This window comes from Lepisosteus platostomus, chromosome 4 (assembly GCF_059453375.1).
Source record: "Lepisosteus platostomus isolate fLepPlt1 chromosome 4, fLepPlt1.hap1, whole genome shotgun sequence".
NCBI classification, from domain to species: domain Eukaryota; kingdom Metazoa; phylum Chordata; class Actinopteri; order Semionotiformes; family Lepisosteidae; genus Lepisosteus; species Lepisosteus platostomus.
In genome coordinates, this window is record NC_142614.1 from 56381449 (window position 1) to 56404528 (window position 23080).

The window sequence follows — 23080 nt, forward strand, 5'->3', positions numbered from 1 at the left end:
ATCTAAACAAAGTGTAAAATTGAGTACGATTCGTGCTTGATGATTACTCACCGATGTGCAATTTTCTCGCCTCTGAATGACATATGTGTCAGTGTTGGCTCGTTATGATTTATTTATTGATAAATTACTTTACAAATTAATTTATAAAATGGCAAGTGTATAAGTTCTTCATTTTTATCATTTGCTTAATTTAAATTCGAAAACAAGGCAAAAAAGCTTGCCTCCGAGTGACAACCTGTGTTTTGGATGTGCGTTGTATTATATTTTCTTATTATCCCTTGATTTTCTTAGTGTGTCTCAGCCCCGTCTGGCAGCTGCTTTTAATATTCAAAATGTACAAGGAAGATAAACGTTCAGGTGGGTAGCTGCGTCAGCATGTGTAGGCTGCAAAGGAACAAGTAATAGGTTTATTTCACGCTGAAAAAAAAGAAGAAAACAACGTTTCGGCCGTGGAGCCTCACACCTGAAGAAGGCTCCGCATTATGATCCACCGATTTGGAATGTATACTAAAATAAACATTTTTTTTTTACTTTAAACTGTGTGAAAATAAATTATGTTACAAATTATATCTATCTATATTGTGGTTATTAATCTGCTGTCTTACCTGTGACTGGAAGAAGCAGCAAGTTTGTGATTTGAATATAGTACATATAATGTATATAATATAGGTATATTCATTTATTTGCTGTTAAAGTTGAAAATCCTTTTAAATTGTAATTGGGCAAATATTTAAATTGCTGCACATTGATGGAGATTTTGAAATATTTACATTATACTGTCTTTTGTTTAACAAAAACACACCAGTCTGTGCATCTTACTATTGAATATTTAAAGAAAGTTCACACCAAACCTATCAGACATTCTTCAGGCTGCTGATCCACCTAGTCCTTGGGCTAACATTCTTTAAAACTGTTACGTAAACATAGGTGTACTGTAGGGTGTAAAGCTGTTTTTCATTTGGCTTCCTTAAGGCTGCAATATCTAAACTCAGTTACCTTCCAGCTTCACACTTTTGCAAATAAATTAACAGGAACAGAAGGAGCATAATGATTCTAATAATAATATACTGTATTTATATTGTGCTTTTATTCCTAAAAGATACAAAAGTGCTTCACATGCTGGTCATCACTAAAATGCAGCACCTCCCTATATTAGTCACTGCAGCTATAATGTGCCAGCAGCCCCACTACACAACAAATCAGATAGGGAAGTGAGCAATCACTTCACCAGGTGCATGGCGGAACTTCAGGTTGGTATATTTTGCAAACCCAGGGCAAAGTTTTGCTAAGCCTACCAAAGCAACAACTCTTTTTTAGAAACTGTATAAGATATAAGACCACTTTATTGGCCATTTACAATTTCTTGTAGTAGGAATTTTGTCTTGTTGCATACTCAAACTTGCTCTCCATGAGACACACAGACAGGGAGAGAAGCTTGGGGTCAGAGCGCAGGGTCAGCCATTTATACGGCGCCCCTGGAGCAGTTGGGGTTAAGGTCCTTGCTCAGGGGCCCAACAAAGTAGGATTCCTCTGTCGGCCGCGGGATATGAACTGGCAACCTTCCAGCCACAGGTGGTGTGTTTAAAGTTTAAAGTTATTTTATCAATAGTATGTATGTTCTTCGAGATCATACAGTTCCAAATTTTTCTTAGTGTTGAAACTGAGACCCTCTTTCTTTTTGTGTTCCTTAACTATAAAAATAAGCCAAAACGATATTCAAAGAACAAAATCAACAAAATTTCAACGTGTGATGTATTCCTCAATGTACAATGCCTCCTCAACATTACAATCCGTGCTGCAATCAGAAACCTTTCTCATCAGAGCTGTTATTATCAGCAAAGGTTATCTTATCTCAGAGCTCAGTCTTCAGCCAAGAGGAAATGTAGAACCCTGAGTGGGTCAGAATGAGAGATGTGAAGATGTCATCTCTTCTTGATTTGCTATCAAAGATGACACAGGTCATTGTGATATTACCCATCATTGTCTTGAATGGTGGCAGATAGTGATCTTCCCTCAGTTGGCTTGAAATTATTGGGGGGGGTTGGGTTATGCTTCTGTCTTTGTTATTTAGTAATAAAATCATGTTTTACCCTGGGCTACATAGTGACAGAAGAAATTTGCAAACGTTGATGTGACTCTAGTAGTCTGGTCCTGTTTGGGTTTCAAGAGTTTGGTCATGCTCATTGTTTCATGGAGGAATGTTGGTAATCTCTACACCATGAATCGTAGCTAAGTGCTTTTGGGCGATACATCTATGTGCTATATCACAAACTCCAGTTATCATTATCAGATGTCACTACTTGACCTTGTTTATCTTCTATTCTAAAACTATGCCTAAAAGTTCACTTATGCTAAAATTTACATCAATTTCTCATTTTTACTTCATATTGGAGACAGAAGTTATACCTATATACTGTAGCTCTATAGATGAAAATATGGCAAAACATAAGCATGTGCAATGCAGTCTACATACTTCACTGGAAGGTTCAATCTTCATGTTCCTGGAAGACCCTCCAAATTGCAGCTACTGTATACTGATTCAAGAAAAAGCAATGATTAACCACCACACACCCTGGAGTTTAAAATGCAACGAAAAATTAGAAAGACCATTACCTTATCTTTTCAGCTGGAACATGCTTTGTGTTTGGTGAGGGAACAGGACTTATGAGCCTCCCTAATAACAGCTAGGAACAATTGAATGGATGCTTAGGTAAGTCTCTAAAAGAGCGATGAGATTTTATTTGTCATTTTTTCTGTTTAAGTAAATACGTATGTAAATATTCCCATTAAAAGTCATATACAGTATAAAACAGCAAGTTTTTGACTTAGACAGACATCTGACAGTGCCAAACATAATGGGTGTATATATATACAGTATAATTCAAAGGCTTAAATATTATATACTCCCTCTAAATGCAGCAAGACCATTTTGAATTGGACATACCAATCAAAACTTGTTTTTCTAGCTCTGAGTAGGGTTATGATAGTAGTAATGGTGAAGGGGACTGAACTACACATACCACCAGTTCTACAGGTCCCACCAGGTTTCAGTAAGACTGAGATCTGCTGCTGGTTCAGTGAAAGGAGGTAATGGATGTTGGTCTCAAGTCAATACCATTGCCTGTCTTTGAAAAGGTGTATTCACTAGGCAGATAGCCATCCTAATACTGTATGTAGACCAGTGGGTGCGTATGCATATGAACTCACATGCTGATACTTTTTCACTTTTTCAACCACATCCATAACTTAGTTTGACCATGCGGATAGACCATTGCTGTGGACTGTAATATGACTATTTCTAAAATCAACTAGTTTTTGCCGATATTTACTAGTTCGTGTTTTTTAGGATAAATATGAGGGAAGGGATGCATATAAAAAAATGTTTCTATGAAACAGCGGGGCACATATAAAACTGAAGCTCTAACAAACTGTAATAAGCATTGCGACAATTGGCTCAGACCTTTGCAGGATCCTAGCAAGAATTTTTAAAGACAAAAAGAAGTTTGAAAAGAGCAAGGAGAGAGGCCATCGGGCGGAAAATGAAAATCTGAGAGAGGCGTGGGAGAGGGAGGATCAGTGTGCACTCATCTGAGTCTGAAAAGGGTGTGTACAAAGAGGTAAATACCTGCTCTGCAGTTCTCTTGATGGTGAAAGGGGAATTGCAGAGCTTGAAAGTTATAGCTCTAACCTGCTTCATCCCCTGCCGTACGAAGAAGGTGGATTTCAGTACATTTCTGGAGAGTTTGACCTACTAATAGCCACTGCAGAGGTGAAGAGTCTTGAACCAATTTCAACCCACAAGTCATGCTTCAGCCTCATGTACTGTACTCCACGCAGATTACAATGGCCATTTTCTTCTTGACAAGAACTGCCGGAGTCGACTAGCAGCTGTTGGTTGGATTAATTACTACCACACTAAATTTCTGCTATATTGTCCATTTCATGGATTTTCTCCTCCATCGATTTCCACAGTGCCCACATGCTGCAATTTCCCATCCAAGCCATGGCCATCTGCCCAGCCATTGGTCCAGCATTTGACCCTTTGTGCCAACTGGAGCTGGGATAGGTTATGTTTCTCATGTATGCTTTCCCACTGTAGTGTATCACTAGCAAGAACATAGTTTTATGCAGTTTCAGGTACAATAAATTGGGGTTGCAATCAGGGATTGAGAGAGGAAAGGGGGAAAGGGTTTGTGTATGATTCAGGCAACTACATAATGAAGGGAGACAAAACGTTGAGCATCAGAGGGTCAGGGTGCTACAAGACAAGACATGACAAGAAAACCTGTAATGTTGCAACTTTCAACAACATAACAAAGCGTTGAGAGGAGAGGAGATTGAGAAGAGATAATTTTGACCCATTTGGTAATTACAGTAGGTAGGTATTTAAAACATAAAAGTCCCAAACAGTGACTCTTATGTTGCTTCCTTCCAAAAGTGAATTGCCTAAAGCAGCAAGAATGAATGGCATCATTCACTGCTGTTACATGAGTACTCAGGTTCTCAAAGCTGCATGCATCCTGACTGACCATGCTACACATTTTGACTACTGAATGATCGCTTAATAAGCTCATTAGTGAGAAAGTTCCTTATGTGCAGGTAATGAGGTGATTTAACTAGTTTAATGTCAAACATGGAGGAACCAATATGCCCTGTTTATCATAAAAACACTCTTGAGATGAGAATGTGATAGTTATGCCATGGGTGGCCTACTTACAAAATTTAATAATAATAATAATAATAATAATAATAATAATAATAATAATAATAATAATAATAATAATAATAATAATTGCTTACACTTAAATAGCACTTTTCTGGACACTCAACTCAAAGCGCTCTACAGGTAATGGGGACTACCCTCCACCACCAATGTGCAGCCCCCACCTGGATGATGCGACGGCAGCCATAGTGCGCCAGAACGCTCACCACACACTAGCTATCAGTGGGGAGGAGAGCAGAGTGATGAAGCCAATTCATAGTTGGGGATTGACTGGTAAAGGCCAGTGGGAAATCTGGCCAGGAAACCAGGGTAACACTCCTTTTTTTTTCAAGAAATGCACTGGGATTTTTAATGACTAGAGAGTCAGGACCTTGGATTATGACTCATCCAAAGGATGATGCCTTTTAGCAGTATAGTGTCCCCCTTACGATACTGGGGCATTAGGACCCAAATTGCCCATAGAGTGAGCGCCCCCTGCTGGTCTCACTAACACCTCTTCCAGCAGACTGTACAAGAGAAATGGGACAGAATCCCACAAGACAAAATGTACAACATGGTGAAAAACATATAACGCAGGTGAATAGACTGTCCATCGGTGTCCAAACGTTACTGGCCTGTGACTTTCACATTAAACCTGTAGTAAAATCCTTTGATGACAAATATTAATCAGCATCATGAATTTACCCGTGTCATCTCTGTTAAATTAAACGTCTGTGTACGTCTGTCTACGAAAATTGTATTTCTTTCTGATAATTCCATAAAAGTGTTGCTGTACTATTTTAAAATAATATAGTGCGTTTTTTTATTCATTTGTATTCGAGCCTAACAGGTTAATCAACACAGACACTTGAGCGGATATTGGGTAGTCCGAATGTTATGTAATGAGCCTATTTCTTTCTTGGAAACATCATTACATTTTGTGAAAATAAAAAAAAAATCTGAAAAAATACAAAAATTGCTGCCGCATTAAAAGGTTGATTCTGCATTAGCTGAAAATAGAGATAAAACAACACTGATTTACAAGTCAGTTTAAGGGTGTGGCTGCGGACAAAATTGTGACGTCTAGCCCAGCGTGTCTCTGACGGAGCTGCTAGTCACACAGCGCAGAGCTTGCAAAACCAGAATTTTTTTACATCGGTGTTGCAGTTTATCAACTTCGGTGAGGGAGGGTAGTCGGTTCAGTGGTACTCTGCACAGTCATTTTAAAATTAAAATCAATCATGGCAGAAGGAATTAAAGAAAGATTTGAAAAGTTCCTTAACGAGAAGAATGTAATGACCGACGTTCTGGCGAAGATCGAAGCCAAAACTGGAGTCAAGAGGACGTACATTGCACTCGGTAAGTCATCTAACACTCAAAAAGAAGCCCAGGCAAAAGCAGGTTTGCTTCACGGACTAGGAAATGTGTGTCAATGTTTTATAGGTGGAGAATTCTCTATAAATAGCTCGCACCACATACTGTTGGCGAACAGCGGTCGGGCTGACGTTTTAAAAAATGTCTTGCATATGGAGCGTCCCTTCACTGAAGTCGTTGTAATTATATGAAATTAAAGAAGGCGATATTTAAAATCCATTTGAAACTGCAAATGTCGTAATTGCAAGAACCTCCGAAAAAAATGTTTTATTGGTTGTGAACTTCGGAAGTGCGTGTGCTGTACCATTGCTGTTTTCTGTGTATTTGACGCATTTCGTTTATTGATTTTGTACCCTACGACGCCGTTTCTTGAAACTGCTTTTCATTAAAACAAACGAGGTGTAAGATCGCCTACAATATTTGTTCCCCCACGTCTAAAATGTATAATTGTTGCGTGTGTATTGTATAAAATACATCATGTAAAATAAATATTAACTATTCTTGCTTTTCAGCTGTTGTTGCAGTTGTTGCGGTTTACCTTGTGATAGGATACGGGGCTTCTCTCCTGTGTAACCTTATTGGATTCGCCTACCCTGCATATATCTCGTGAGTTAATTTTCTAGTTATTTTATGTACGGAGATGAAATATGATCTGTCGCAATGGCAAAACCAGAACCGTTTTCATCTGAGGGCGGCTGTTACTGAAGGATTACATCACCCCAGTGCTGTATTAAAAATTTAAAACCGAAGTTGTGAAAAGCTAGGGCCGCGTTGTCATTTAGTCAAAGGCCTGTTATTCTCAGCACAATAAATAAGTGATGCACATTAAACAAATGTGCTGTGGACGTGCAGCTATATTCATTTTATTGACCCACCCTCCACCCCCACAAAATGGGATGAACGACACTCTTGTCTGAAATTTGACTTGATTTCCAACGGCTATGTAACATTCGAAAACAGACCAAATTAACATAACCTCTAAAAGGAATGACGTGCACAAAAATCAAGTTCTGTTTTTAGGGGTGTACGCCTAAAATCCTATATTAAACATCAGGATTATTATATCAAGCCATAATATTAAAAAAAATCTTATCAGAAAGATCTGATTACCATACAATACATTATTCCCTCTCAGTGATAGGAGGTAAACGTGAGATAGGGTGCTTGCGTTAGAAAGATGCTGAATGTCAGTTTTTCATAGCAGGTACTGTAGAGCTTAACATTATTACTTCTTGTGCTGGATTTCCTCCTTTCTTAGTAACATTTGATAAATATGAAGCTTAAAGAACGGACTTTATTATAACAGTGCTTATAAACTTGATGAATCGGCTAAGTTACTTGTGTGAAACTGGGGGATCCTCACCACAAATCTCGTTCAGTGAAGTCTTCACTGCAGTGCCTCTGTGAACAGCCTTTTCTTGTTTAGTCCTGTTTAGTCTTATACTGCACCCACAATGCTTTGCCAGATATGACACTGCATTTGTGCAGGTTTGTATCGCCTGTTTCTTGACTTGCAAGTGTGTGTCGATGGCTTTGCAATAATCACCAGGACAAGCCCCACCCTACACCAGTGGGCAAGATGTAATGTCTGGATTGGCACCTTGACAGTTGAAGATTTGATTACATCATGGAATTAGAAAGTCATGTGAGAGGGTGTTACTTTTAAAGTTAACAAAATGTGTTTGCCTGTATGAGAGTAGTATTTTAGTCTTGCTGTTAACAGCCTTCCTTGCATTTTAAATTTGTCAGCTTGATTTATTCTGTGGAATTTGACCCAGTTATATGTATCATAAATAAGTATAATGTTATTATCTGCCTTATAACTGTACTGTAATATATGAAAATGACAAAAAGCTTAAAAATGTTTTAGGAAAAGAGTCTGAAAATGATAACTAAAAGAGTCTGATGACTATTAAACCAGAATGGTTGCTTTAACTATTTCCTTTGTGAAAGAGCTAAACAAGATTGCACACCACATGTTCTGTTAAACATGGTATGAATTTTTGTCGTCACTGTACATGATGTCTGATTCAGATAATTATTTTAAGAGCATTGGATTGGATAATACAGAAAAAAATGCCAATCTGAACTGATTCTCACTTCTTACATTTGGGTTATAATGTACGTTAAAAAAAACATCAGTAGAGGTGAAGCATGCTGTGCTTCATAAGGAGAATAACACATTTATGGGCAGTGTATTCATAATTCTGGTGATTAAAATCTGATCATGTAGACAGGAAGTTGCTTATTTATTGTGCAGTGTTTAAAGAGGATAGAACTGGTATTGCTTTTGAGTAATTCTTAACCTGCTGCAATAACTGCATGTGCATATATGTTCATTGTACAGTCTTATGGTAAATATATTGTTTTCCCTTTTTTGTTTACATACGAGTGAGATTTCTCTGTACACCAATATATTACAGCACTGTGTATTTTGGGCATCTGGTATGGGAATGTTCAATAAATATTATAAAACCCATTTATTTGACCTTTGCTAAAGGCCTAAAGTTTCCTCTAACAAAATTAATAAATATATATATATATAATGTGCACAGGAAAGTGCCATTAGGCTCTAATTAAAAATACAAAAGGAGCATGGGAGAGCTTTAGATGCTAAAGGAAAAAAGACAAGCCTGTACTAGGTGTCACATGCATTTGTAGCAGTATTGTGTCCAGACCAATACCAATTGTCACACAATAAGGTGGAAATATGACAGCATTTTGGGTTGCAGAAGCATATCTCTGAAGAATATACAATTAACACCTGTTTATGCTTTAAACAAGCAAAACACTGGTAAAATATGTTTGAGAATAATACTTTGTGTTACCCCTGTATGCCCCCAACTTGCTCTGTTGGTAGAGCACGAGACTCTTAGTCTGGGGGTAGCGGGTTCGTGTCCCACATCGGGCGCCAGGTCCTCCATATTAGAGGTTGCGCACAAGGTTAACAGCCTTGTCCTGTAAAAAAAAACCAAACTAATGTTATGATAACAGAAGGCATAATGGCCAAACATCCATCTATTACCCCTGTTTAGCACAGTGTGCCTGTGAACATCAGAACCAGTTGAAGATTTGATTGAAGGAATTACATCACAGTGGGGAACATGTCCTAAAACTGACCAGAACTTGTTATTGTTTAAATCTCTAGGGTTGTTAGGCATAATTCTGTCTGTTGGATCGTTTAAGGTGCTTGTCTGCAGAGGAGATGTACATTTTGCTACATTTATGAAGGGATACTCCTGCCTGTTCAATTACCTTTCCAATGAAAGCAGTATTTTATTATACTTTAATCAAAATATTATGGGATACTCTCCCAGATTATAGTGCCCGTGCAACACAAAGAGAATTCAAAATTGCCCATTTAATCATAATTACCCAGCTGTATTGCTGAAGCAGAAGAATCTGCTGAAATCCTTCAAGAAAGGGCTGCATGACATCTTCTGATTAATAAAGTTCTAAAAACCAAATGAGGTAGATGGGCTCTGTGGCCTCCTCTCATTTGTAGCACGAAAACATACACTGCTGTTTGCAGTATGGAACAGCTGCAAGATGGCTAACTGCAGTAGTGTAGAAAGAATGGACTGGGCTTGTCTTTTGTTACAAACATGCCAGTCTGTCATCGGCAGCTTTTGTTTTCTGATGCCAGAACATTTTATGGTCAATTTTTGTTTTGTTTTATTTGAAGGATGGAGTGGTAGGAAGGAAGGGATTTTTTCCTTGTTTTCCGAAGACAGAAAAATGGTTATGAGGCCTTTTTTAATTTTATTTGTCTTCCAAGTAGTTAACTCGAAATCAGCAGAAGCATTTCGCAATAAGGTGAAGGTGTTTCGGCTAGCTGGCAGACTTATCCTACGTTACGCACGGGGCCATGTCGCAGAGTTAAAATGTTGTCAGTGAGGAAACAGCACATTTATCTGATTTTTTTTTTCTCTTCCGAACATTCTTAACAGTTCTTAACACCTCATCAGCTGTTTGAGATTTTTTTTTGTGTGTGAATTGAGGAACACCATGTGTTCTCTCTTTTACTGTGAGCAATGTGCTCAACTAGTTAGCCCTGGTTTTAGAACAGGGCGGGTGAGACGTGTTCTTTTTTCCCTCTGTCCCTTTCTGAAAGCCACCTGCCTTTTGTCACTCTGGGAGCCCGGGAATGCTTGTACAGGCCGCATCCAACCAGTAGGGGACAAAATAATGGGAATGGTGGTGGCAATTATTGACGCCCATTATTTGGACATTTTGTCATCTTGTCTTTGTTGGTTTCAGGGGAGGGGCTCGGGGCTTTTGGGGGAAAACTTTATGGTAGCAGGAAGGGAGCTAAAGGGATTTCAGGAATTGTGACTGTTATCCCTCACCTTGAGTTGATGTTGCCATTGGTAGCACGAATTGGTGAAGTGATGCTGCCCTCAGCCACAAACCCACAGGTATCTGGTCTTTCCAAGATGTCACTGCCTTATGGCCAGTTGAAGTGCCAGGGGCTTGGACTGGACTGGCTACTTGGCTCGCACAAAGCTAATGATTCAACCCAAATATGAACCTGCCATGTTTGGTCTAATGCAGTGGTTTCCATTCCCGGTCCTGGTGACCCAACACACCTGATGGGTTTTGTTCCAGCTGAGCCCTCAGTTAAACCATCTAACCCTTCATTTGACTTAACAGCTCATAAACTCCTAAATCCCCAGTAGAAGCAAAATGCAAATGTTCAATTAAAGCATCTTCTTAGATCAAGTAGGGCTTCAGTGATCTAGCTGGGGTGGGCTGGGATTGTGTGAAAGGTCACCAGGACCAGCAGTGGGAATCGCTGGTCTGTGGGCTCAGAAGAGTGCTGTTATTGGTTGAGACCGACATAGTCGTCATAGTTGTTCTTCTGGTGTATTTCAAAGAATGGGAGCCAAACAGGTAGATACAGATCCAGTTTACACAGGCCTTAGCTTGTAAAACAATGGGGACAATAATTAGAATTAAGCAAGATTATTTTGTGGTAACAGGGGTGTAGGCCACTTTGGCTTTAGAAAAGACAGATCTGAGTGATATTGGTGGGGCACATGTTCCATTTAGTGCAGCACATAATTAAGGTTACCCATGTCAAATGTATGTAACATTTATTTTCGGTACCCGTTAGGATCAGTCATCATGCTGATTATTACAGTAATTACTCTGGACAATTTAGTACACTTGTGAAATTTACAGATGAGAAGTATTCAAATTTGTTAGCAAAATTGTGAATTGTAGATTTAAGTTGGTTGAAACTCATACAAAAGAAGCAAACTATGAAAACTGAAGCAAACAGTTAAATCATTTTATCTTCCTCTACAGTGTAAGAAGTGATTAAAAAAAGGCCAGAGAAATAACAGGATACTTTGTGAATAAAATAGAATATAAATTAGGGGAGGTTTATTCAACTTAATATTTAATACATTTGTTTGAACTTGTTTAGAATATATTGTCCACGTTGCAGATTGAAGATTGCTGGCAGGAATGGGGAGAACAGCATGTCATACAGACGGTTTCAAAATTTAACCTGTTCAGTCTATAACAGAGGACATTGTGAGGACAGGATTATTATGTCATTACAGCCTGACAGATTGAGTCCAGTGCACTACATCAATGTTAAGAGAAACCTGAGAAAAGAAACAGAAATGAAGAATGCAGTACTGAGAACAGAAATAGGGTGTCAAGAAATACTGAGTTGCTCAGAATGAAGCCTGAGGATCTTTAATGAAATAGAGGCATAAATAAAAATATGTTGGGGGAATAAAAGAAAAGACGGATGAGATCCTTGAATTAATGTCCTAACAGAAACCCAAAGGCCGTGAGGGGGTGAATGCACTCCTCAATTTCGTTAACCTTGTTTTTGTTCTTACCATAAACTAGTCTTGGTGTGAGAAAACGCTGAAAGGAAGGGACCATTAGAGTATAGCTACAAAATCGCAGTGCATGATAGCTACAGCAAACCCATTTTTTATTACATTACTGTCTACCTATAGTTTTAGTAAAATTGTATCACAGACATATGCGTATGTCTTATATTCAAAAGAAAGCAATTGGTATTGATTTGAATCGCATTAGGCTAGAGAAGCATTCAGTCACTAATTTGTGGAAGTGCAAGCCAGACTTGTGGTACTTTATAGCTTGAGTCAGTCCCACGTGCTAGGCTTCCAGCATACTTGACATTTTGAGTATGCATGAAACAAACACATGTAAGATTCGGATATTTCGCTCATGATGAATCACTATAGTAGTGTTTGGCGGAAGAGTTATTTAGTTGACTTTCTTTTGTCAGCAGTAGTTAAAAATGAAAAGATATTTCTTTGTACTGTAGTATTTTAAGATGCAGCTGAAAATATTTTCTTTTAAGAGATTAGATAGGCAAGCTGCACAAACATGCTGATTATTTTACGTCTACTATTTTTTCTTTTTGTTGTTCAGTCCACGTAAGCGTGGATTTAACCTCTCCTCGTATTATTTTGTTTTTCTGCTTTTTATCTGTCTTTTTCCCCATCTCTTAGAGGCCACAAAAGCAAGTAAATTGTGCTTAATAAATAAAATCAGTGCTTTCAAACATTAATTATATTTACAGAAAGAAAATACTTTGGCAGTAGTGCATCACACAAAAGCCACATTAAAAATGCTGATACCTATTTCCTGATGTGAGTATTTCTATCACTGGTATCTGTGTCTCTCTTTAACGAATAAGGGCAGAGGTAACTGCACTTGTCTTTTCTATAGTAATATAGAAGGGATAGTACAGATTTTAATTCAGCTTGGAATAGATTGATGTTTAATGATTGTGTGAATCTGAAATCCAATGGCACCACTATTGTTTAGAAAATTATGGAATTCCCTAGATAAAACTATCTGCTTCAGTTAAATTTCCTAGACGTACTCATGGTAGGAATGAATTGGGTAAACTGACAAGAGTGCCACTGTGCTGTTTTTGCTCAGAACACAATCACGGGTCGTAGACTAAGGAATGCAGGGAAGGAAAGTATCGAATACTCTCTGATTCACATGGAAGTCTCTATACAGAAGAACTGATGGGATTCTCCCTTTAGCACTTTGTTTTTATACGTTTTCTAACTAGTGTTTCAGAAGCAATTTTTATTACTGTGGACAACAGTATATTGGTTGATTTCTTTACTTTGTTAGACTTAATTTGGACACCTCTTGTAGCACTAATACATTTTTCAAAATGGCCAAGGCACAGATAAATCATGTTAAGGTGAAGTGCTGCTGCGGATTTTTTTTAACCAATTTCTGGAGTTTGACACAAAACCTAATTAACACATTAGAAATCCCCTTTGTCAGATATCTTGGTGAAGAGCATCTGATTAACAAATATAGTTGTATTGTGCAATATGCCCGCTGCATAGTTATCTCTGACTTTGCAAAGTAATCTTATCACTTTCACTTGTGCAAGAAAGGAGATTATTGTACAACACTTAAGTTCTTTAATTGCTTACTACTACAAATCTGAAATGATCTCTAGGGTTTCTTCAGTTCTTTACTGTAGAATAAATAAATGTATAAAAGGGGCAGCCCATGCTCATAGTTGTTCTTGGAAGAGAGTGAAATGAATGCATCAGGACTTAGGAGTGTATAGTTGCTGCAGGTGATATATACCATCTTGTCCTTGTTGAGCCAAAGTGAGTTTGAATTCAGCCTTGTGAGATGCAGCACTTCAGTAATGCCTCTTTTTTTAAGGAGGATCTACTGAAAATGCCCTGTCTGTCTCTTTGAATTTAAGATTCTCCTTTACCTCCAGTGTGTATTGCTCATACATTACTGTTATAGTTCAAAATGTGTGTCAAAATATGAGCATTTTAAGGATGAAGAATCAGATGCATCAGATTTGTTTGTATTCATCACATTTTCCAAGCGGTATATAAACTAAATTTCCTTAAATATAACAAAACGGAGAGTCTGATTTTTCTGTGATGAAACTTAGGGTGAATTATCTTTCTAACTCATGTACTATGGCATAGACCATTTACAAATAGCTTCTAAAAATAAAGCTTAAAAAACATCTAGCTTAATAAAATTATTTTTATTGTGGGTATTTTCAACCCAAAAATATTAGTTCTTTTTTTGCCATTCTTGTTTCTGTTGCTGTTCATTATTTCTCTTGTACGACTGTGTTCCATGTTAATGTGATTTTGCCCTGAATTGCAGGATCAAAGCGATCGAGAGTGCAACCAAAGACGATGACACAAAATGGCTGACATACTGGGTGGTATATGGAGTTTTCAGTGTGGCTGAATTCTTTGCTGATATATTCCTGTCTTGGTTTCCATTTTACTATATGGGAAAGGTAAGACTTACTTTTTGTGTATGTTTACTGTTTTTTTTTTTTTTTACTGTCAGGACAGTATTGTCATGCTGAACAAACACTATTAATGTTGGAAAGTCAATTGTTGCTTAATTGGAGATATCAGTTTGTTTTATTGTCGACTCCATTAATCAAGTGATTGACTAAGCAGTTCCCAGCTTTGATTGCAAACACATCTCTCCAAATAAATGAGAAAGTCTGGAACCTGAAAAGTGTGCAGTTTTCCTGTAAATGATGCCACATCCGTGTTAATCCCTTTTTAATAATTTGGTGTTTAAAAACCAGTCGTCCATATTACATGACTTCTTACCTCACTGGGATAACAGTAAATGTATTTATGTGAAAAGGGTATACAATTTACTGTTGTAAATGTTCATACATAGATTTCTGGTTTCACTACAACTTGCCTTAAATGCTTCAGTAAAGCATCTTTGTACAGTAATAACACTAGAATCTGCAATAGCAAGGAACATTGTATTAAAAACAGAACAGTGAGAAAACTGGTTTTTTTCAAACAGCGAGTAGTAAAAGTAAAGTAATTTACTGTTGAAAGGTACAGTGACTTTTTTAGAGTTATAGACCTGTTTTTTTGTGCTTTTTCTAAATTTGCCTTACCCAAAATGCACAGCTGTTGGCTGAAAGTTGCTTATACAAATCACATGAGAGTAGGAATCAGAGAAGTGTCGAATCTGTAACAGGCTGGACTAACTGCTTAAATTTAGAAACAAAGATGTCTTTCAGAAAGCAAAGTATATTTTTTACAGATCTGTTTATGGTTTGCACTATGGACATTTAGTGTCTTGTGCTTCTGTTTTTCACCCTCTTAATATGCTATGTTTGATACTTGTTAGTTATCCTTGATTCTCAGTATAAGAGATACTACAATTTTTAACAGGGATGGGCTTCAAATTAAATATTCTTGCATAAGAAGGTTATATGAGCTAAAATTGTATTATGTACAGAGAGCATCAAATCTGGCAATATAAACAAGTAACCGCCATGAGACTCTTGTATTTTACGTTAATGGATCTGAAATATACTTTTCTCATTAAAAAATGTTAAAAATATGTAATAGTTAAGAGACTTTGATAAATCTATTTTATGTAGCCATTGACACTAGCATTAGTGATTATTATTTAATGTATAAAGCTATAGGGGGGAAAAGACAGAAAGCTTTCACACATATTGGAATAAATAAGAAATATGAAATGAGATCCAGTGAAAATTATGTAATAATCAATCGCCAAAATGCTACATATGTAAACCTCTTAACTGTCAAAAACATACAGTATAAACATAATTTATTGATAGAGGTATAGATGTACAGTATGTTGTCTGTCTCACAGCGTGATACTGGTATCTTTCAATATTTCAAATATATAATTTCTAAAAATGAGTAAAAAAAACACAATTAAGTAACTTATTTTGCAATGGAAGTATTTTGGACCTGTCTGGTGCTGTAGTCATCTTATTATCTTAATATTTGTATAATATCTTAAGAATTCTGTTATTATTAATAGCTTGATAACATTTTTTTCAAGAGTTTGATCACTCCCTCTTTTTCAATCAGTGAGAAGCAGTCTTTCATAAGCCTGTCAGAATTCAAAATTAAATCATGTAAAAGTGATTAAAGCAATTACAGATATGACATTTCTATTTAAAAAAATCGAAAATAGTGAATTTCTTCTTTACACCTTTTCCTAGACAATTCTTGTGCTTCTATAAATGAAATTTTATTGTTTGTCTTGATATTGCTTATGGATATTGCAGGGCATTATTAAGTAACAAGAGGATATCTTTAAAAGCGATGTATAAAAATGATTAGATAGCACATAAGCTGTAACATTATGTTTGGTAAGACATCCATCTTTTTAGTTGTCCCAGAGGATGTTACAGTTAGTAACAGAGCAGTCCCTATCCCCCTCTTCCTAAAAACCAGCTTTACCATAAAACAAACCATAAACAGATCTAGGAAAACACTGAATATTAAACATCTCTAGGAACAGATGGGAATGACAGGATGCAAGTTTTTGACTAAGTCGACTTCCCTCAGAGCTCATCACCTGCTAGATTGAGAACCATGTTAGTGGGTGGGAAGTGCAGTCATTTAAATAACGGTCAGTGTAATATTGATAAACCTTTATTTAAATAATGTATAATAAATAAACCTTTATTAATATTAATAAACCTTTCTAAATCTGACTGCAACTGTAGGCAGGGCCTAGAAGACCAAATATCAATATTAGCTATATGGGTGGCACCTCAGTAGGATTGCATAGTTGTGTCTGAATAAAAGAATGGCATAGGTTACAAGTTTCAACGTTTCAGTAGAATAGATAGCTGTTAGTATTCAGAATGTTTCTTAATTGAAGGACAAATAGAGACGTTTTAACCGTGATGGACCCAAATGCTTGGTCATCCAATGCTTGTGTCAATCCACAGACAGCATGTGCTGACTTCGGAGCTTGCCTGAAAAGCTAGTTTTAATTACAAAATGCTAGGATCTTTTTGAAAGTTCAAAGTTCAAATTTAAAGCACTTATTATTTACTAAGTAAGGAAAAGGTTACGCTTACATTTTGATTATTACTTCGCCAAATTAATCTCCTGGTACTGCTAAATCCCTGTCCCTTAGCCAACAGTACATGATTATTGCAAAAGAACTCATTGGGTTCTAAATCTGACCTACACCTTTGTTTGAGGAAAAGGTGATTAAGTAGAAAAGAAAGACATGGCCTTTTTGTGAATATACTGCACCTACATGTCTCTTAACAAAAACAAATAAAGTAAAGCCTTACGCTGACACCATGTCTACCCTATTTTGCATATTATTCAGTGTATATTTTAATACCATAGTTACAGCCTACAAATAGTCTGTTGTTAACCAGTAGTAAAGCTGACGTTCCCTTCTTGCGGAAACTGCAGTATAGTGGCTGACCACATCACAGTGCAGAAACACTTCATTGTAAGATAAAGTCTCAATTTACTTTCATTTCCAGAAAGCAATCACATATTTTATAGAGTGTGTCCTCAAAACTGCTAAAAGACTACATGCTCAACAGAGCTTTACAAAATGAAAAGTCGGCTATAAATTGGCATTTCAAAACAAAAAAGCAGGTATTGTATGATGCCTAAATACGCAAGGAAAGAAATTGCAAAGAAAAAGCTATCTGTTCTGTCAGTTATTTCCAAATGTATCAAAATACATAAAATACTGCCACCCTGGATTTAGATTAGAGTAAAAGGAAGTAGAGTGTAATGTGTTTCAGTGTGGATCAGACTGCTCTGGTTTTCAGGCTCTTAACAAACAGGAAGGTGGGTGATCCACTGCTGTAGTGTTAAGCTTATTAAGATAAGATCACTTTATTGGCCACATGCAATTTCTTGTATTAGGAATTTGTCTTTTCACATACCGTACCCCAACTTGCTCTCCATGAGACACAAAGACAGGAAGAGAAGCTTGGGGTCAGAGCACAGGGTCAGCCATTTATATGGCGCCCCTGGAGCAGCTGGGGTTAAGGGCCTTGCTCAGGGGCTCAATGGAGGAGGATTCCTCTGCCGGCCGCAAGAGGAAAAACCGGCAGCCTTCCAGCCACAGGCGCAGATCCTTAGCCACAGAGCCCCCGCCCTGTCCCGTCCTGTCCCATCTGTATTAACTAAGGAGAAAAAATATGGCTTATGAGATTTTTTATAATGGTTACATTAGGCAGTTCCACTGACTCTTGGACATAAGCTTGTTGACAAACAGGTTCAACATAGTGTAACAAAGCAAAGGTTCAGTAACAGACGTATACACTGGAATTAATTTAAATATACATTTTTAAGAAAGCTAGAGAATGAGGAATCAGTTCATTCTCCAAATTTAGGTGCTGGGGCTTTAGTTCCTCAAGATATGGTATTTCACATTTTATTATGAAGCTTTCTGAGCTTCACCAATAATAATACATAGCTTGCCTTTACCAGGGCAGGTTTCTTTTACAGTTCACTCACTTTATGGAAGCGTGCAGAGATTCCAGGGTTTGGTTTGTGGTGAAAGGGAAGAAAATAAAGTTAACAATGATTTCGGGCCTGCATGTAGTACCAACTTTCTGTGGTAAAGCTCATTGATGAGATGTTTTTCAAATATTGTTGGCAGTTAACCGAGAGCAGCACCCTTCTTAGACGTTAAATCAAGAAGAAGGGGGAAATTAAGTGATGCTGATCGCGGTGAACCAGAAAAATAGATTTAATTGTCTTCAATTATTATTAACTGGAAGCTAAGCTATTGCCTAATTTTGATCTTGATCTTATTCGTGTCAGCTGGGTTGCTAATTTCCTTACACATAGAACTCCAGAGGCTAAGGGTCAACATTGTGTTGTCTTACAAACTGTATTCTTCCTCTGGTCCCCCAAGGATGTGTATTTGCATAGCTTTTGTGTCCTTTTGAGTCCTGTGCTTTTCCAAGAATCTTCGCTTGGAGACAGTTTATGCATTCCTTTTAATGCGGTATTTTTAAGATGCATTTCCCGACGACTTTAATTTATGTCATATGTTTTTCTGATCGTGTAAGGGAACAAAAACACAGTCATAGCTTACCCTGAGTGGCCTATCTTTGTGAACCAGTACTTACAAATGTGCAAACAATTGAGAACAAAATAAGAACAAGTATTATAGTAAAAACAACACCCCACCCGCTTCATACACTACCCCCACTAGCAGTGGTAGTTTTCCTGTATGTTTCCAATCGGAAAAGCCCTAAACAAAAGCTAGAGTGTTACTCATCGTTCGCGATGTTTATTTGGTTCTTCAATGAAAAACTGACTAAAGGAATAAAAATACATATTGAAAATGGTCTCCCATCTTCCGAACAAAATCTTCTTATGCTGTGTTACTGTGTGTTTATTGGACCCTCTGCAGTGAAAAAGCATTGGAATTGAAGTTTTTCTCTCCATATCCAGTGTGCCTTCCTGGTTTGGTGCATGGCTCCGACTCCAACTAATGGCTCAGTCCAGATCTACACCCGGATCATCCGCCCTTTCTTCCTGAAGAACGAGGCCAAGATTGACCGTGTCGTGAAAGACCTCTCAGACAAGGCTTCAGAGACTGCTGGCAAAATTAAGGAGGAAGGTAAGGTCAACATGTTTTCTTTTGCTAAGGAAATAAAATGTGATGTTTGGAAATGCATAGGGCTACTTTCTGAAAGCTGCATGTCTTCTGTAATAATACAGATAACTTGCTGCATTATAAACTCCTTGTAGGTGATCTTGAATTCTCAGAATCAGATACACCGTGCTTCTCGGGAGATTATAAAAAATAATAAAAGTTATAAAAATTGTGTGGTGTAATAGCTGTCTTTACAGTGGTGCTTCCATCCATAATACTACGAGAAGCTAAAATAAATCAAATCAATTTTATGCCAAGCCCATTTGTATTATATATACAACATATAATGTTTATTACAAACAATTAATGTATATTAATATTAATTAATAATTGATCATTAATATAAGCACAGTTTTCGTATGTTTTATTGGAGGTGTGCAGAAACAGAGCATTCAAACTATGGTGCAAAACAGTAAGAATAATTTAGTATTTGTATGTTTTATGACGTTTTCATAATACCCTATGCAAAAACATTTGCATGTGGTCAACTAGGACAGGTTCTGCCTTTTACAAAGAACACTGTCTGTGTGGCAACAAGGCATTCATTCACACAGTGAAAATGCCCCTACAGAATATGGAAAAATCTGGGTACTATCCAGTGTTGCACAGGTTGCTGTCAGTTCATTTTCTGTCAGTTCATTTTGAGAGAGCAGAAATTTTCATGGGGCGCTATGTACTGTGTATTTAGAGGCATACTAGGTGTTGGTGCTTTTAATCTGTACAGTATCTCCTTACTTTAATGGAGAAAATATGCTTAAGAGGGGATCCCACAAAAAGGAAGATTTCTGGATATCCCCCTGCAAGACTGGGCAATGTCCATTAGAGTACCATTTAGTCTGTAATTTACAACCCAAAGCATAGTTTATGGTATTTATTTTCTGGTTTTCTTAAAGTCATACAATACACATACTGTAGTTGTTTCATGAAAAATGATGTGGATAGGAAAGATAAAAGTAGGAAATTAGTTGTAAAGTACATTTAATATATCAGAATATCTTACAGTATACTTCACTGTACATTATTGACAGCCCATGGTGGCTGAAGAATAGTTACAACATTTGTGTGCTTAAAAGAAGTAACTACAAAATGAATACAAAACAAATTGTGTATTGTAAAAAATATTTTTGTTGTATGTGAGAAGGTCGTTTGTTTTTTGCTTACTGCTTATATTAGGTGAACATCAGATTGTTTGAAGCAGTATTTCAATAAAATGGTTAATAAAAGAGCTCGACTGTTATGCTGTTCCCTTGATTTCTTCTCACAGATTCCACTACGAGCCTGAATTACCTAATTTAGAATACTATACTGGCAGGTTTTTATTGTTTTGGAAACATATCTTAATTCATACTGTATATATTTAAGACCCCCCCCCCCCCCCACCCCCATAAGTTGTGGAATGGGTAGCTTTCAAAGGGAAATTAGGTGGTCTACATTGTTATAGGTTCTTGGAATTCGTGATATTGTTTTTCAAACATAATTGGAGCCATTTGAGTAATATAAGTTGTTTCTTGTATATGGAGGTATGGCAGTAAAGCTTTTTTTTATTTAAACTGATAGTCCATGTGATGATAATATTTGAACATGCAAATGTTCAGCCTGTAACACTGTCTTCTTCATATTGCTGCCTAAATTAATTTGATGAATTTACTGCAACACAAGTTTTGTGTACATTTACTAAAATATTGTTTTTAGCAGGTCCCAATTCCTTTAGAGCAGGTATTAAATTTTGGTAACAAAATTCATTGATGTTACAGAAAAAAATTACACATTTTGAATTAAGCACAAAATTTTGAACTTCACTGAAGTACTGTAAGTTGCCACGTTGTTGCAAATTCCCATGAATTACGATGTGATGCAGTGAATAAGTACAGGTTGTGCAAAAGACATTTCACCATAGAAATGTTCAAAGTGATCTGTATGCAGAGTTAACAAGTAGCAAAATCGTCTCAAAATCGAAAGTGATATTTCTATTGGTTCAAAAGAGATGTATTCACAAGGCTGTTTGTTTACAATGTAATAGAGCCACATCACGTCACTGGACGTTTTGTGGCCTTATTCTGAATCTCAGAATATGAGAGTCCTTACAACAATTTATTCAAAGCCTTATTCGGTGTTTCTACTATAACTTCAGCTTCAACTGTTAAAAGTACAATTTAGTTTGTGAAAGAAAAAATACGCTTGCCATTGAGCGATATTTTAATTCACATTGATCAGAATTTTTAAAAACTTGATCTCAGCTGAGGGTAAACTCCACATGAGCAGCCATTAGAAGTACTGTAGTAGATAACTTGATCACATTTACCAATCTACATTGACTCATTGTCATTTGTTCCTCCTTACATTTTTTGTATGAAGAATGGAAAACATTTTTACATTTTTTGTATGAAGAACAGAAACATTTGAAGAGTACAACAATGCAAAGCTTGGCAAAGCAGTATATGTACAACTATGTACCTACATTTATTGAGTAATGCTTTTGTGTTTTTCAGCAAAAAAAGCAACAGCAAATATAATTTTCGAGGAGAAGAAGAGCTCGTAAGAGGATCCCTGGACAAAGCCATGTTTAAAAAGCTTCATCTCTAAGGAGGACTGTGGTATAAGTCTGAATAAATGTTGCCTTGGATTTTGTGTTTTATTATTTTTAAATGAACTTGGAAGATTTTAAGTTTATGCTCACTATTTTATTGTTGTCTGTACAAGTAGCAAAGGATGTATTATGTCAATTCAGTCTAGTGGCTGACGTTCAAAGCTTATTGCAAAAACAAAACTATTTCAGTCATGTTTAAGATGGAAGGAACCTTTGTAATGTATTGACCTGTCCCCCAGAAGGAAATAACTTAATAAACACTTGTTGCTAATATCTAGTTTCTGAAATTTTTTTTGCCCCTAGTAAAACTTTCTCCTAAGGCTCAGAAGACATTGTTAAAAATACATCTGCCGCTTGCAAGCAGGGCCAGACTTATATTTAGGGAAAATTATAAAAATGGCAGTTTATTTGCAAACTTGCATATAACCACAGCTCCTTCCCACAAACAATATTCAACACCTCAGTATTTGGTATGTTGTAGTGACCAGACCTGTACCAAGTGGTGATGGGGGGTAAAGTTTGATTTCAGACTTTTATTATGTAGTAGAATGAGATTAGCTTGGTTTCATACTTAGATTAGATCATTACTTCCCAAGTTACTCCCATATGCAGACAATGTTTCTTATATAGCTACTTGGCTTCATCAAATTCTTCACTGTAGGAACTGAGTTCCTACAAAGATCCCTGACAGAAAGGACTGCTGTAAAAAAGATGTAATTTCTTTCAAATCAGTTAGTTTAAAATCCTTAGCTTTGTAAGTGAACTCAACTCTAGTTACATGTACTCAGCATTTCAAGAAATGCTGAAAATACAGATATTTTCTCATGTCTTTTAACACTTAAAATCTCTGTTCTTGTTTTGAAGAGCACCAGTCTAGTCTCAGACCAGCAGAGTGAAATTCCTTCATCATGATTATGCCAAATTAGTGAATTAATAACTTACTATTAAAATGA

At 36.8% G+C, this 23080-nt stretch overlaps 1 protein-coding gene across 1 annotated transcript; it reads left to right on the forward strand.

Annotated features, from left to right (window-relative positions):
- The first annotated feature begins 5806 nt into the window (after positions 1 to 5806).
- Positions 5807 to 22400, forward strand: reep5 (receptor accessory protein 5). Its single transcript, XM_088629957.1, has 5 exons — positions 5807 to 6061; positions 6589 to 6682; positions 14243 to 14381; positions 19336 to 19504; positions 22030 to 22400. The coding sequence occupies exons 1-5, from the start codon at positions 5944 to 5946 to the stop codon at positions 22077 to 22079; spliced, it is 570 nt and encodes a 189-aa protein (XP_088486083.1). The 5' UTR covers positions 5807 to 5943; the 3' UTR covers positions 22080 to 22400.
- The last annotated feature ends 680 nt before the right edge of the window (positions 22401 to 23080 follow it).

What these genes read in the sequence shown, in the direction of transcription:
- reep5 (XM_088629957.1), top strand. Translation starts at nt 5,944, where the DNA reads ATGGCAGAAGGAATTAAAGAAAGATTTGAAAAGTTCCTTAACGAGAAG. An exon ending in CATTTTACTATATGGGAAAG is followed by an intron (nt 14,382 to 19,335) that starts GTAAGACTTACT and finishes CTCCATATCCAG; the next exon opens with TGTGCCTTCCTGGTTTGGTG. An exon ending in TGGCAAAATTAAGGAGGAAG is followed by an intron (nt 19,505 to 22,029) that starts GTAAGGTCAACA and finishes TGTGTTTTTCAG; the next exon opens with CAAAAAAAGCAACAGCAAAT.